Genomic DNA, 12,818 nt, shown 5'->3' on the forward strand with positions numbered 1-12,818 from the left:
TGATGAAAATCAAACTTAAACACAAGATCTATTAGAATTGCTTGATGAAAATCTCCATAACAGTCGTTTCCGAGTACCGGACTAGAACAGAAAGCACACATCTCTCTGTTCATTCCCATCGAGCAGGTCACTTGTCCTCGCTGCTTCGCAACGCAAGCGACCAAGATCAGCTCTTTTTCCCACCAATAAAACGTGCCCTACACCACAATAGCGCGGGCCCACGTTCCCTCCTCATCGCATGCACGTCTCGATCGGCATCCACGGCGATCCATCTGGAGCTCCTCTCCGGATCGGGTAGGTCGCCTAACCAGTTCCAAGGGTAGGCGACGCGGAATCATTTCCACTTCAGGCAAAGCCATGGCACGTTTACTTGTAGCAGTAACCGGCAAGTGGCGAGCAGGCGTGATCTCAACTGGCTGGGCTGGCTATGGCTATGCCTATGCACGTGATGGAAATCGACTCGTCGTCGTCGATCTTATCGCGCACCGAAAGCGAGAGGCTACACGTTCTACACTCGGATGTGATCTACAGTACTGTAGTGCTGGACGCGATAAGATTATAGCTGTGTTCTTCTCACACTCGCAACCTACAGGAAGGGAGAAAAGACGATGCACCAGTGTTATTCTTGTTTCAGAAGCGTTACTTATTGAAAAAAAGATTTTTGAGGAGCAGGACCTTGTTTAAGGCAAGCTATGGCTCTTAAGAGTCATCGAATTATCGGATGATATGACAAAGCAAAAGTTCCTCCTGAGGACTTGAATTGAATGCCAATTCTCAGTTCAAGTTTTTCTGCAGTTGCCCCTTTAGTTTGTGCTGAAATTTGGGAGTTCTTCGAATAATCCGATCCGTAGTTTCGAGGTTGTTTAGACATATGTATGTACGCGTGTTTCCCGAAATGGAAGCGGCCCAAGAGAAAGCAGCCTTTCTCTTTGCCCGAACTGGGCAGGGTTTGGAGGCCGCAAGCCAGCCACAAAAGAGCATGTTGTTCCAACACAAACATGTGCGTGATAACACCGATCCCGCCATCGATGCGCCTATATAACGACCGACCGGCGCCGAACGATTAACACTCAGCAACACATCAATCGGTCAGTCGATCTCACTTGTTTCTGCTCTGCCCACCCCCCCCCCCCCCTTCTACACACTAGCTAGCAATCCAATCCAATCCACAAAGCAAGGAGGCTTCGATGGCCAGGATGTGCGGCGGCGGCGAGCCGGCGGTGCGCAAGGGCCCATGGATGCTGGAGGAGGACCTCATCCTCGTCAGTTACATCTCCCAGCACGGGGAGGGCTCCTGGGACTGCCTCGCGCGCGCTGCTGGTAAGGCTCGACCGATCTCTCCCTACAATTGTCACAGCTTGAATGCATTCTTGAATGTTTGATACTTGAGTATATAATGATTGAAGCTTCGATTTGCATGGACGTAATTATTTTGCATGCATTCTTGAGTGTCTGCCAATAATTCTTGAGTATATAATGATTGAAGCTTCGATCTGCCAATGATTCGATCAGGCCTGAACCGGAACGGGAAGAGCTGCAGGCTGCGGTGGCTCAACTACCTGAGGCCGGGGGTGCGGCGCGGCAGCATCACACCGGAGGAGGACGCGGTCATCCGGGAGCTCCACGCGCGGTGGGGGAACAAGTGGTCCAAGATCGCCAGGCACCTCCCCGGCCGTACGGACAACGAGATCAAGAACTACTGGAGGACCAGGATCCAGAGGAAGCAGCTGGCCGCCAAGACCCCGCAGCAAGCGTCGTACAGCTCCAAGCAGGAGGACGCCATGGCGCCCACGTCGTATGCGACGGCCACGGCCGACAGCGAGGGCGCGTCGTCGTCGTCGTCGGGTGCGAGCCGGAACAGCTCCGCGGCCGGAGACTGGTACATGCAGACGAGCTACCCCTGCCCCGGTCAGCAAGCGTACTGCCAGAATGCCATGGCCGTCAGCGAGCGCGCGTCCTCAGCGTCAACGAGCCAGCCCCCTGGAGGCTGGTACTTGCAGACGGGCTGCCCCAAACCCGAGCTGAGCGTGGTCGCTGGCCGCCTCGAAATGGTTGACGCGGACGCGCTGACGACGCCGTTCTTTTTGTCCGAGTTCTGCTACAGTTTTTGGAACGTCCTCGACAATTTCTGGGAGACGATACCGGTTACAGAGACATTCTAACACCATCTACAACTACAGTCCTTTCATTTCGTTCTTTTTTAATTTTCCTTTCTATTTTTATTTTTTTATTTTTTATTTTCAATAGTTTTGTTTTGGAAGGATTTGTAAAAGAAAAAAAATCTTGTTACAGAGGGAATGAACTTGAGAATTCTATCTTAGAAGGAACCGTGAAATAAAATCGTTGTAATACTGAAAGAAACGAAAATCCTTTCACGAATGAATTATCGTTAAAGAACCCTCTTTAAGGATGGATGATCTGCTTTCGTACATATAATGTACTTATGGACACTAGCTAAAATAAGAAATAGAAAAAGTAGAGTGCAAATAGTAATTATATAGAAACCGGCTATATGAGTGTGTACTGTCGAAGGCTCTTTGTTTGGTGCTAGATCTCGCTTTTTTGTTTTCAGTAATGTACTTTTTGGCGAGGTTAAACCCTGCACTTGTGCACATTTGAGGCTGTGCTACTTGAGAAGTTAGAGCTACTAGCAAGCACAATATAGCCGTCATATGTTGCAAATCTGTAGTGGTATACACTATTAGTGTTGAACGATACTACTCCATATATATCTCTGATACCTAATCCGCGCCGATTTATCGGCCGGACGTTGAGCCACGTCATCGGGCAAACAGCAGCCGTCCGATGGACCACAGAAGCATCCGATGGGGACTGAGCTGGCTTGAGCGATATGTGCCCTTCAGGAAAACTCGAGTGGTACAGCATGGGAAACTCCACCGACGAGAGGATTCTAGAGGGCACCAGTAGAAAGGACGGTGCAGTGCAAAGTGCAAAGTATAAGGCAAGACAACAAAGCGAAAGTAAGCTTGCAACACAAAACGCGGAAGAGCTCCATAAAATCAACCACACCTTCCCTGAAATCGACTCCACGAAGAAAGGAACGAAGACATCAGCAGGAGGTATGGATGTTTCACAGGTTACAAATCGATTTATAGAGTACAGATGCAAAGAGTGACAAAAGATATTGGCGATGGAGCTAAGCGATGGCACCACCGGCGGAAGCATCGCGCCGGCGGGAGCTGTTGTCACCGGCGCGTCCTGCAGAGGGCGACCCCGCCACGTGCCGACTATGCGCACCCTTCATGTTGCGCCTAGTTAACGGTCTATTAACGGTCGATTCATTAACTGATGTCTGCATAGCACATATGTCGAGTGTTACATGGCCAATTAACAGATGCCTGTGGCCTCTAATTTGTAACGAGCTGGATGTTTTGCATCCTCGATCTGGAATCGGCGACTCGGCGCGTGTCCAATCTCTCGAGTCGTGCGAACCGTCCACATCAGCACATGAAGACTTCGTTTAATAATTCTGGTCGCATCGAATGTTTATGCTACGTTTCGTCTTTCGTGTGGCGGCCGGGAAACTGGGAAACATAAGTAGTAATTTGTGGATCTAATACACAAGTTGTTGAGCTAACAGGTAAGGGCTGCGCAATCGCTGATACAATTTTGGTTTATTCTTTTTTTTCGACTAGACACCTCACTATTAAAAACCACCATATAGACATAATATCATATACAGTTACTTAAAAGTCATTATTGATAAATTATATATATACAGTTGATAGAAAAAATATCTAAGATAATTTCAACTGTCTAGGAGAGCAAAAACACACAAATAATTTTACTATAAAACCATCTGTGGTTGAAAATAATAATAATTATTATTTTTTCTATATTAAAAATATTATTATTTTTATTAAAAAACGTATGTGTTATATCATATTACTTACGAATGATTAAATATCTATAATAAATTTGATTATAGACATTTTAATACAGATGGTTTTGTTTCTTGTGTGTGATAAGCGCACCGCACGCATACATACACACGTGGGCACGCGCGCTGAAAACACTAAATGCTGCTGCTTTAGATTGCTAGGCGAGCTGCTCTCATCCAAGCTTTCGCCTTTCTCGCTGGATGCATAACCAAAGGTTGAAGGGATCATCCAAGATTCCATGAGTGGTGCATGGAACGGGAAACTGGGCACGAGGCAAGTGCTCGAGCTGTCGATTTCGAAGAACACGAACCGCTAGTGACTGATGAGTGCACATGCAGGTGTTAACGAAAGCGGGCCAAAAAACAAAACCATACTAGCTAGGTTGCGATGAATTAATGGACGTTCATATCATCAGTTTGTTCGTGACATGTGATAAAGTAACTTTGCAATGCTTCACGCCTTCATTGACCTCTGCTTGCCGGTTTGAGCTACTAGCGCTGTGCCTGTGCCTGTGCCTTTTTTGAGAGAATTCATCGTGGATAACGCCCGGATTCAACATTAACATAGTTGAGCGACTTCACTAATCACTGGTACGTGGGTGGTGACATGTGGAACTGCGCTGGGGCGGCCCAGCTGAGCCAATGGTCCAGCCTCGGGACAGCGGAGAAGAGGCACAACCCTGGCCCAGAAGAACGCTCGCCGCTCGCAACTGCGCACGGCCCAGGTCTCGTGCGGATTGGACCTCACGGCCCAGATAACAGCTACGAAGATTTATGTTCTCTTCTTCTTTCCCATTGTGTACCTGATGATGGAGCGTCACCTTCCAAACAAACAAAAGTTATTACGGTTCGAATTATAAGCATAATAGTGATAGAAAGAAGAGTGATGATAAAGTAAAGCACAAATTGAAGATAAATCCGTAATCTTTATAATCTAAGGGCTTGTTTGACAACTAGGGATCAAATTACCGTAGAGGTTAATACACGTGGGGATTTGATTGGCCAGCTAAACCACAGGGAGAAAAATCACCAGGGGTTTATGTGCCTCTTCAAGCTTGGGTACAGGGCAACAAAGGGGAAAACGAGGCTCTCAACGAAATCTGAAAATTTTAGTAAACACTTTAAGAAACCAGAAAAAAGACAAAAATCTCTCTACAATGCAGACATAGGTGCTCAAACATCAGAAGGGAAAAAAAATTTGGACACGTTATTGCTACTGTTGCGTTTAGTCGAACGGTTGGTGTGCGCTGACGATGCATCCGACCATGCCACTACATGTCTACATGAGCTTCCTGTTTCCTGTTGGCACAGCCCATGGCCACGACACCTGATCACCGAAGATTTACCAACGCACGTGCTCCAGCAAAGCGCGACCCATGGATACAACACCAGAGTGCTAGCGAGGCTATGACATGCCAGCCCGTGCATGGCCTGCATCTTGGGCGCATGGAGCAGCTCGCCACACGACACTTGAAGACGGTTGTGCTGATTGCTGCACATGCATCGCGGTAGAGGCGTTATCGGTGACGATGGGGTGACATTGTGCAGCGGTGAATCTGACACCACCGCAGAACGCGAAGACCCCTCCCTCGTTGTGTATGTCTCTGCCGACCCTGAGCACGCCTCCCATTAAACCCAGCTCTGGATGATCATGCATCCCTCGACCCCCTCGTCGCTCCACAATCCTCGTTGATAACATGTTCTTCACAAACCTCTTCACACTGCCTCTTGAAATCACCTCGACCCACTCTGGAAGGGCTTCCACATGATGCCCAGCTTCCAGATCCGGTAGATGCGCAAGATCTAATAGTCCTTGAGCACTTGGGCGTTCTAGTAGGTGGGTGTAGGTGCTATCCATGAACAGTAGCAGAGGTGCAAGAGCATTGGAGATGGAGAAGGAGAAGGAGGCTTGAGGAAGACACAGAAGGGGATAGATCTAGATGCGACGTTGATCAATGTGTTGAGAAGTCCCTGACCCTTGGAGACCATACTATTTTCACACGTGGATTGGCCAAGGGTTACTAGTCTCCGTCTGATCCAAATGCGTTTGCTTGATAGGCTGAGAAAATTTTAACCATAGGGATTTTCCACGTGGGTTAAGGCGAGATCCCTACCAAACTCAGCATATTCAAACGAGCCCTTAATCTCCTTGATTTCTCGTGTCGTGATTGAGCCACGTCAGTAAAAAAACGACGACCGTCAGATCCAAGCAGGAGTGAAGCATCATCGTCAGATCATCATGTGTCTTCACAGGTCGTACAGAGCACGGCGGTCCTCATCCTTTCGTCTTCCCCTCATCCCAATCGATCTTCCTCGATCCTCCCCGCCTCCCCCAGTTCACTCTCCTCCTTCTCCCATACGTGCTGGCCTCATCTCCATCTTCCCCATCAACGCCGCCGCCCTCCGGCTTCCTCGTTGGTGCCGCCCGGTTCCGCCTCCTCCTGCACACTACCTCCTTCCCCCCTCCCCTCCCCGGCACCCCAACTCCTTCCTCCACAGTGAGGTAAAGGCGCAAGGACGGCGGCGGTGCTGAGAGTAGAGAGAAAGAAGATGGAGACGGACGCAGCGTGAAATAGCAAGGGAAAGGCACTGCTTTCTCGCAGGAGAGGCGCTCCATGAATTCCACTACTGGCAACGTCAGCGGGCTGAGGGCACGAAGCCTGAAGATTGCAGCGGGCTGGGGGCACGACATTGCTGACGGGAAACGATGCGGCGGCAGACTCTCCCCTTCGCCATGCCTCTGGACACCTAGTCATAGCCGCTTGCGCCTTGCCGACCTAGATCGCGGCTCCCGCGCTGTCTGAGCCCACGGTCCCATGTGTCAGCGTCGTGTCGGGGAGCGGCGTCGCCTGCCCCCACTGCGCGTTGGCGAGCCGCATTCGCCTTCCGCGCCATCGTGGCCGAAGAGGAGGCAAGATGGCCAGACGCATGGTATGGCGGATCCAGGCCAGATGCACATCATTTTAAGATGGAGTACGCTATGTTCCATTGCAAATATTGGAAGTTAAGTGATTGTGAGATGACGCAAAACTGTGTTCATCCGATCACGCGACTATGATAATGCTATTCGTCATAGCAGTTAAGCATGAGTCGGCACAATTCAGACATTGTCGATTCGTTTCTATGTGCAATGGTTGGATTAATTCCTGCATTGATCGTGTTATCAATACTATATACTAACCGCGACGGGATTCGCGAGCGCCCCGGCCACCTGGCTACTGTAGCTGCAGTAGCAGATGGGTCCCACCATTTATACGTATATATACACGTGTATATGTACGTATATGTATACATATATATATATGTATATGTACGTATACGTATATGTATGTGTACGCATACATATTATATAATTTTTATTTTCAGAAATTTCTGAAAAAAATATCAAAAAAATTGATAAATTGATTGAAACGATATAAAATTCTAAAAAAAAACTAAAACTAAAAAAGGACACAATTTTTTTTTGTTCATATTAATGTCGTAGCTATTGTCCACCAATATATTATGTACCTATATATAAATAGATATACATACAAATGTACACAAATATATATTTAAATTTATATATTTATATATGTATATTACATACATAAGTCCAGAGAAAACTAACGTACTCCTCTGATAACATATACTAACGGTAGAAAAATCGACATGCTCCTAGAGCACTTGCTACTGTAGCTCAACATAACAATATAAAAATGCAAAGGAAAAAACTAAAACTAAAAAAACCACAATTTTTTTTAAGGTTCGTATTACTGTTGTAGCTACCGTCTATCAATATACTATGTACCTATATCTAAATATATATACATACAAATATATATTTATATTTATGTATTTATATATGTATATTACATATATGAGTCCAGAGGAAACCAACGTCCTTCTCAGATATAACATATTCAAACGGTGGAAAAATCAGTACGCTTTCAAACCACATATTACTGTAACTCAACATAATATTTATTTGATACGGACGTAGCAAAGCGGACCAATCTACCTAGTACTCTTCTACTGCACCATTTAATGTTTGCAGTAACTAAGAGCTAACAGTTAAATATGCTAGTATGTTGTTACTGTCACTTGAATTTGTGTGACTAGCTAGGCTGTGCAGTGTTTTGGGGGCAGCTCTCCTTAGTGATTCAGTGGTGACTTCAGTGGAGGTAGCCGGCGGAGGAGAGCTCAGGTGGAGGATTCTAGCAGAAGGGCCATGATCTAAAGCTTTGGTCGGAGAGGGATGTCGGAATCAGGCCAGCGCAGCTGCTCCCGCTGACGCAGGCGATGACAGCGGTGCTACTCGAGGAGACATGGCGAAGAAAGACAGGGCTGTCCTGAACTGTAGTAGCACAGGTGAAGGGGGATAGCCACTCCTGTGCTTCCTCGATGACGAACACACACAGGAGGTGAATGGCAGTGGCTTCATGCCTCAATTCTGATCATATTTTTAGTCGAATTTTCTCTTTGATATAATAGTGAACAAAAAAACTGCAAATACCAAAGTCTAGAAGATGGTGTGTTTAATTTCACAGGAAATGCTTTATGCTATTTTCCATAAGTTTTGGATTCATGGTTGTTTGAGAGAGCATTTCTCTTTGCTCAGTAAAGTTACTTGATTGACAGAACATACAGTGACCAATTTGTAAATGACAAGTTCCTTTCACCTGAAAAATTTGTAAATGGCAAGTTCCTTTCCCCTGAATTGGCATAGTATGGACAGATAGCAACCAGCTGAGCACCTCGTTATGCATATTGGCCATGCTAGCTTGATTTCATGAGATTAAGTACTGCTTATAGTTGTTTGTCAATGCATTTTAACGGCTTATGTGCATACAAGTGCTAATTGTTCCCTCTGAACACCATACATAATTTTGCTACTGTGCTGACAAAGTCCTAGATGCTTGTCATCTCAACAAACCAGTAACTAGGTTACAGATTAATCTTAACTAGATGTGCCTCAGAAATCCTGATTCGAAGCTCTTGATCTATGCAGGTTTGCTCTGATGATTGTAGACAATGCCACAGCACTATACAAAATGAATTTCTCGACTAGCAGGGGAGTACTAGCAAATGATGTCAGAAAGTTATGTTCAGAATTTGATATGATTAGATAGGCCCTTCTGCTGCTCATGCATGACCTTGCCATGGCTAGAGCCTTTCAAGACTTCTACCTGAAGTCCATAAAATGGGAACTAACAGCATATTTTCTTCGATTAGTTGATTTGCTTATCTTAACCTTCATCCACCTTTGATTACCTTAAATTGGGATACACAAGTATATATGTGCACTATTTGTTATGAATTTTAGTATAACTTCATATGTTTCTTTGCTGGATGCCTGATAAATTACTTTTCTATTTGTCATCATGAATTGAGAGTGAAGAGCTTTCTATTTTATTTATTTATTCGCTCTAGGATCATTCAGAACTGAGAATGAACAGTTGTACAAACTCTATACAGTTTATTATGCTGTCAGACTCCTCTTTAAGTTCATCTCTTATTGCTTTCCTTTTGCAGACATATGTTGATCAGCTGAGGACCTATAGAATTTTTAGCTTCCTAATGATATGTTCATCTTTGTATTTATTGTTAACTATCAGTTTAAGCATTGATATCCTTGAGCTCCTCACCCGGTCCCTTAGGATGAGGTGTTTGTGGCTGCAGAAAACGCGCCCGGGACGTCCTTGGGCGGCTTTCAGCATTGCTGTTCAGTACAATGTGCAGGAATTGTTCGCGGCGTCAATGGTTTCCGAGGTTGGAGATGGCCATTCAACCCTTTTCTGGACTGACAGATGGCTTCTCGGTTGCTCCCTGAAGGATTTAGGCCTGGCCTTGCTTCCTTTTGTGGCGAAGAGAGTTGTGGCTTCACGCTCAGTTTTTGACGCCTTGCAAAACCGAGCTTGGATCCGGAATATCAGAGGGAGCTTGGCAGTACCAGCGTTGTTGGAGTACTTGCTCGTGTGGGACGTAGTTGAAGGTATGGAGTTGAGAGCTGGATGTCCTGACAGCACGTATGGACACCCTTGGCCTCAGGCGTGTTCTCGACACGCTCGGTGTACCGTCGCTTCTTCACGGGTGCTATCCACTTTGAGCCCCACAAGAGGATTTGGAAGACGTGGGCGCCGTTGCGGGTCAAGTTCTTTATTTGGCTCGCAACGCTTGATAGGTGTTGGACAACGAGGCTTACAATACCCACAGAGTTACCCATTCTTCGATCAGGCTCAAGAAACTGATATAAATCGATTATATGAATTCACATATTGGCACTTTTAGCACTCAATATAATTGATCACGGCTAGTGAAAAAATAAAAAATAAAATATTTTGCTAGACTCATAAATAGTCAACTTGAGTAGATTGATCGCTGTCAAAGCTCTTTCATCGCGCTGGAGCACGTCGATTATTCCAGTTGACACTCACTGAACTCTGCAGAGATAAACACTGTTAGTACTAGCGTGCAGCACATGCATGTAACAAAACCCAAAAAGAATGGAAAGGCTCTGACCGCTTTGCTCGTCATGCCGCCGCCGCGCGAGCTTTCACCGCGGAGGGCTTGCCGTCGCGATGCTGCAATGGCCGCCGCGCTCTCACCAGCGATGTGGCCGGTGCACGCTTGTCTCCTCTCTCCTGCCTGCGGGCTCGCCGTCGCGGCGCTGCTCCGACCGATCGCGTGTGGAGACACGTCGCACAACCGCCGCAAGTGTGCCCGCCTCCTGGTTCCCACCTGTGAGGCCAATGTCCATGCTCGACTTGGCAAGTGCAGCTGCCACCCGGCTGGCCAACTGCTTCACGCTGACAGCCAGTGCCCGCGGAGGGGCGTGCATTATACCAACCTGATCTATTCTCAGCATCAACCAGGCATTCTATCAACCTGATGTATTTGACAGTAAAAGAAACAGGTACCATTGTCAAAAGAAAAATCAATAAAAGTCAACAATTCTGAAGGTAAGATGAATTCAGTTTATCTTTCTCTCAAATCTACAGTTCTCTAAAAACCAAACTAAAGCTTGGAAGGGAGCAGATTAGTGGAGGTCCTGGTACTGTATAGCAGTATAGATAGACCTTTAAACCATACTTACCAATCACAATATCAATGAACCGTTTTTGGTCAAAATGTATGTATGATGTACAAAGTACCTGACCAAATAAAGGGAAAATCAAATAAGATCAATAATTAATTTTTTTTTTCTCAAATGCATAGGAGAGCTATGTGTCATTATATTAAGATTAATAAAAGTATGAATACAATACCGTACCAACGACCAGGTTACTTCATAAGTTTATGTGCGCGCCAAACACTAAAACTACAACCATAACAAGAGGATTCAACTCAACAAGGAACGCAACCGAACCGCTTCACCCATAGCTAAGCCTCCTCACTAATCTGGCCTACTAGGGTGATGACAGAGGGGCGAGCGCCATCAAAGACACAACGATTGCAAAACTTCCAAATGGACCAAGCAACAAGGATCACCAAGAAGTTGAACCCCTTCCAGATCTCCTTGAGCTCTCCGATGGGCATGCTGCCACCAAGACTGGAATATTGTATCACGCACCACAGCTGCCAGCTCTTGCAGACCTACATGTCAAAGCGCCTTGAACCAAATCTCTCTAGTGAAGACACAGTTCGTAAGCAAGTGTTGCACAGCCCATTGAAATCAGTATGATCATGGATGTATGATATCGCTAAAAATTATGGTCCCTTGAGTCACTTGAAATGAAGTTTATGTCAATCCTGTGGTGCTGTAGTAAGAAGGTGAATTTAATCCATATTTCTATTGCAAAGGGAAAATAAATCTTACTTGCGAGCCTATTTGCAAAAGGATTTCATTTTTAGTTGTAACTAATTAATTATGTGTAAGTTCAGCCCACAGGGCTTGCCACATCCCATGGCAGGGGCGCGCCAAAGGAACGCCATATTTCTAGTAGTATGACGATACATGCACAATTGAATTTTTTGTATTAGCTATTAAAGATGTCTAAATGTACTGTGCCTACTGGGCCAGCCTAAGATACGGGGCTGTAGGCATGGTTCAGGCCTAGTCCGGCTCAAGTCAGGTCGAGTCGACACGACACGAGGCAACGAGCCGTGCTTGGACCGAGCACGCAGCATGACAGGTTGGCATGGCACGGCCTGGCTATTTCAGGTCAGCACCAGCACGACCCAGCCTGGGTTGGCATGAGCACAACACGGTCGAGCCCGGCACGTCTTGGCCCAGCTAGGCACGGTGTAGAAAACATGCCCTTATGGAGATTGTATCATTTACTTTAGGGCATGTATGCGATTTTGGTGATTAATGACAACATAATCAATAAGACTAACATATTTGTCAAGTATATGTTTTAATAGATCTTATGGATGCAATACATGAAGAAGCCACTGAAGCTAGAATAAAGTTTGATTGCATTAGAGAAGTCCCACAGAAGTTTACTACACCGGAAGGTCCAGCGCAGAGGCATTTGCACATGCTGAAATATTTCAGCCAATGAAAATAGTACACGATGGATGGTCTGGCGCATGAAAGTGATGAACGCCGAAGTGTAGAAGAAGGAGATGAAGGTGTACACGCCGAATAGTTCGACGATCTAAGTTATACACGCCGGATGATGCGCCGAAGGATATTTTACAGAGAAGGTTGCAGAGGCTAGAAGATTAAGGTTCTACTAGCCGGATAGTCCGACGAATAAAGAGAGTGCATACCAGAGTGTTTTTGCTCAGAAGAGAAGATCAAACAACACACCGGATAGTTTAGTGCTATGGATTGAATACACCGGACAATATGTCGGAGTATTTTGTGTAGAGAAGATGTTAGTGGCTCGGATTGGCTTAAGTACACACGCCGAATGGTCTGGCGATGGAGATGAATATCACACCAGATAGTCTGGTGTTTACAGAAGCTTTGAGTGAAGTTCCAACGGCT

At 46.0% G+C, this 12,818-nt stretch overlaps 1 protein-coding gene and 1 long non-coding RNA gene across 2 annotated transcripts; both read left to right on the forward strand.

The window, feature by feature from the left end:
- Positions 1-895: 895 nt before the first annotated feature.
- LOC133905215 (MYB-like transcription factor EOBII) lies at positions 896-2,174 on the forward strand. The gene is made up of 3 exons (XM_062346955.1): positions 896-1,000; positions 1,149-1,320; positions 1,513-2,174. Exons 1-3 carry the CDS (start codon positions 896-898, stop codon positions 2,160-2,162), a joined length of 927 nt encoding a protein of 308 aa, XP_062202939.1. The 3' UTR covers positions 2,163-2,174.
- Positions 2,175-7,911: 5,737 nt separating this feature from the next.
- Positions 7,912-9,233, forward strand: LOC133908339 (uncharacterized). Its single transcript, XR_009908183.1, has 2 exons — positions 7,912-8,304; positions 8,892-9,233. It is a non-coding gene; the product is annotated as an uncharacterized LOC133908339 (long non-coding RNA).
- The last annotated feature ends 3,585 nt before the right edge of the window (positions 9,234-12,818 follow it).

The sequence above is a fragment of the Phragmites australis genome, chromosome 2 (assembly GCF_958298935.1).
Source record: "Phragmites australis chromosome 2, lpPhrAust1.1, whole genome shotgun sequence".
In the NCBI taxonomy this organism is placed as follows: domain Eukaryota; kingdom Viridiplantae; phylum Streptophyta; class Magnoliopsida; order Poales; family Poaceae; genus Phragmites; species Phragmites australis.

Coding starts and splice junctions, on each gene's coding strand:
- LOC133905215 (XM_062346955.1), top strand. CDS start 896: ATGGAAGCGGCCCAAGAGAAAGCAGCCTTTCTCTTTGCCCGAACTGGG. Junction 1,001..1,148: donor TGTTGTTCCAACACAAACAT/GTGCGTGATAAC, acceptor TCTACACACTAG/CTAGCAATCCAATCCAATCC. Junction 1,321..1,512: donor CTGCCTCGCGCGCGCTGCTG/GTAAGGCTCGAC, acceptor TGATTCGATCAG/GCCTGAACCGGAACGGGAAG.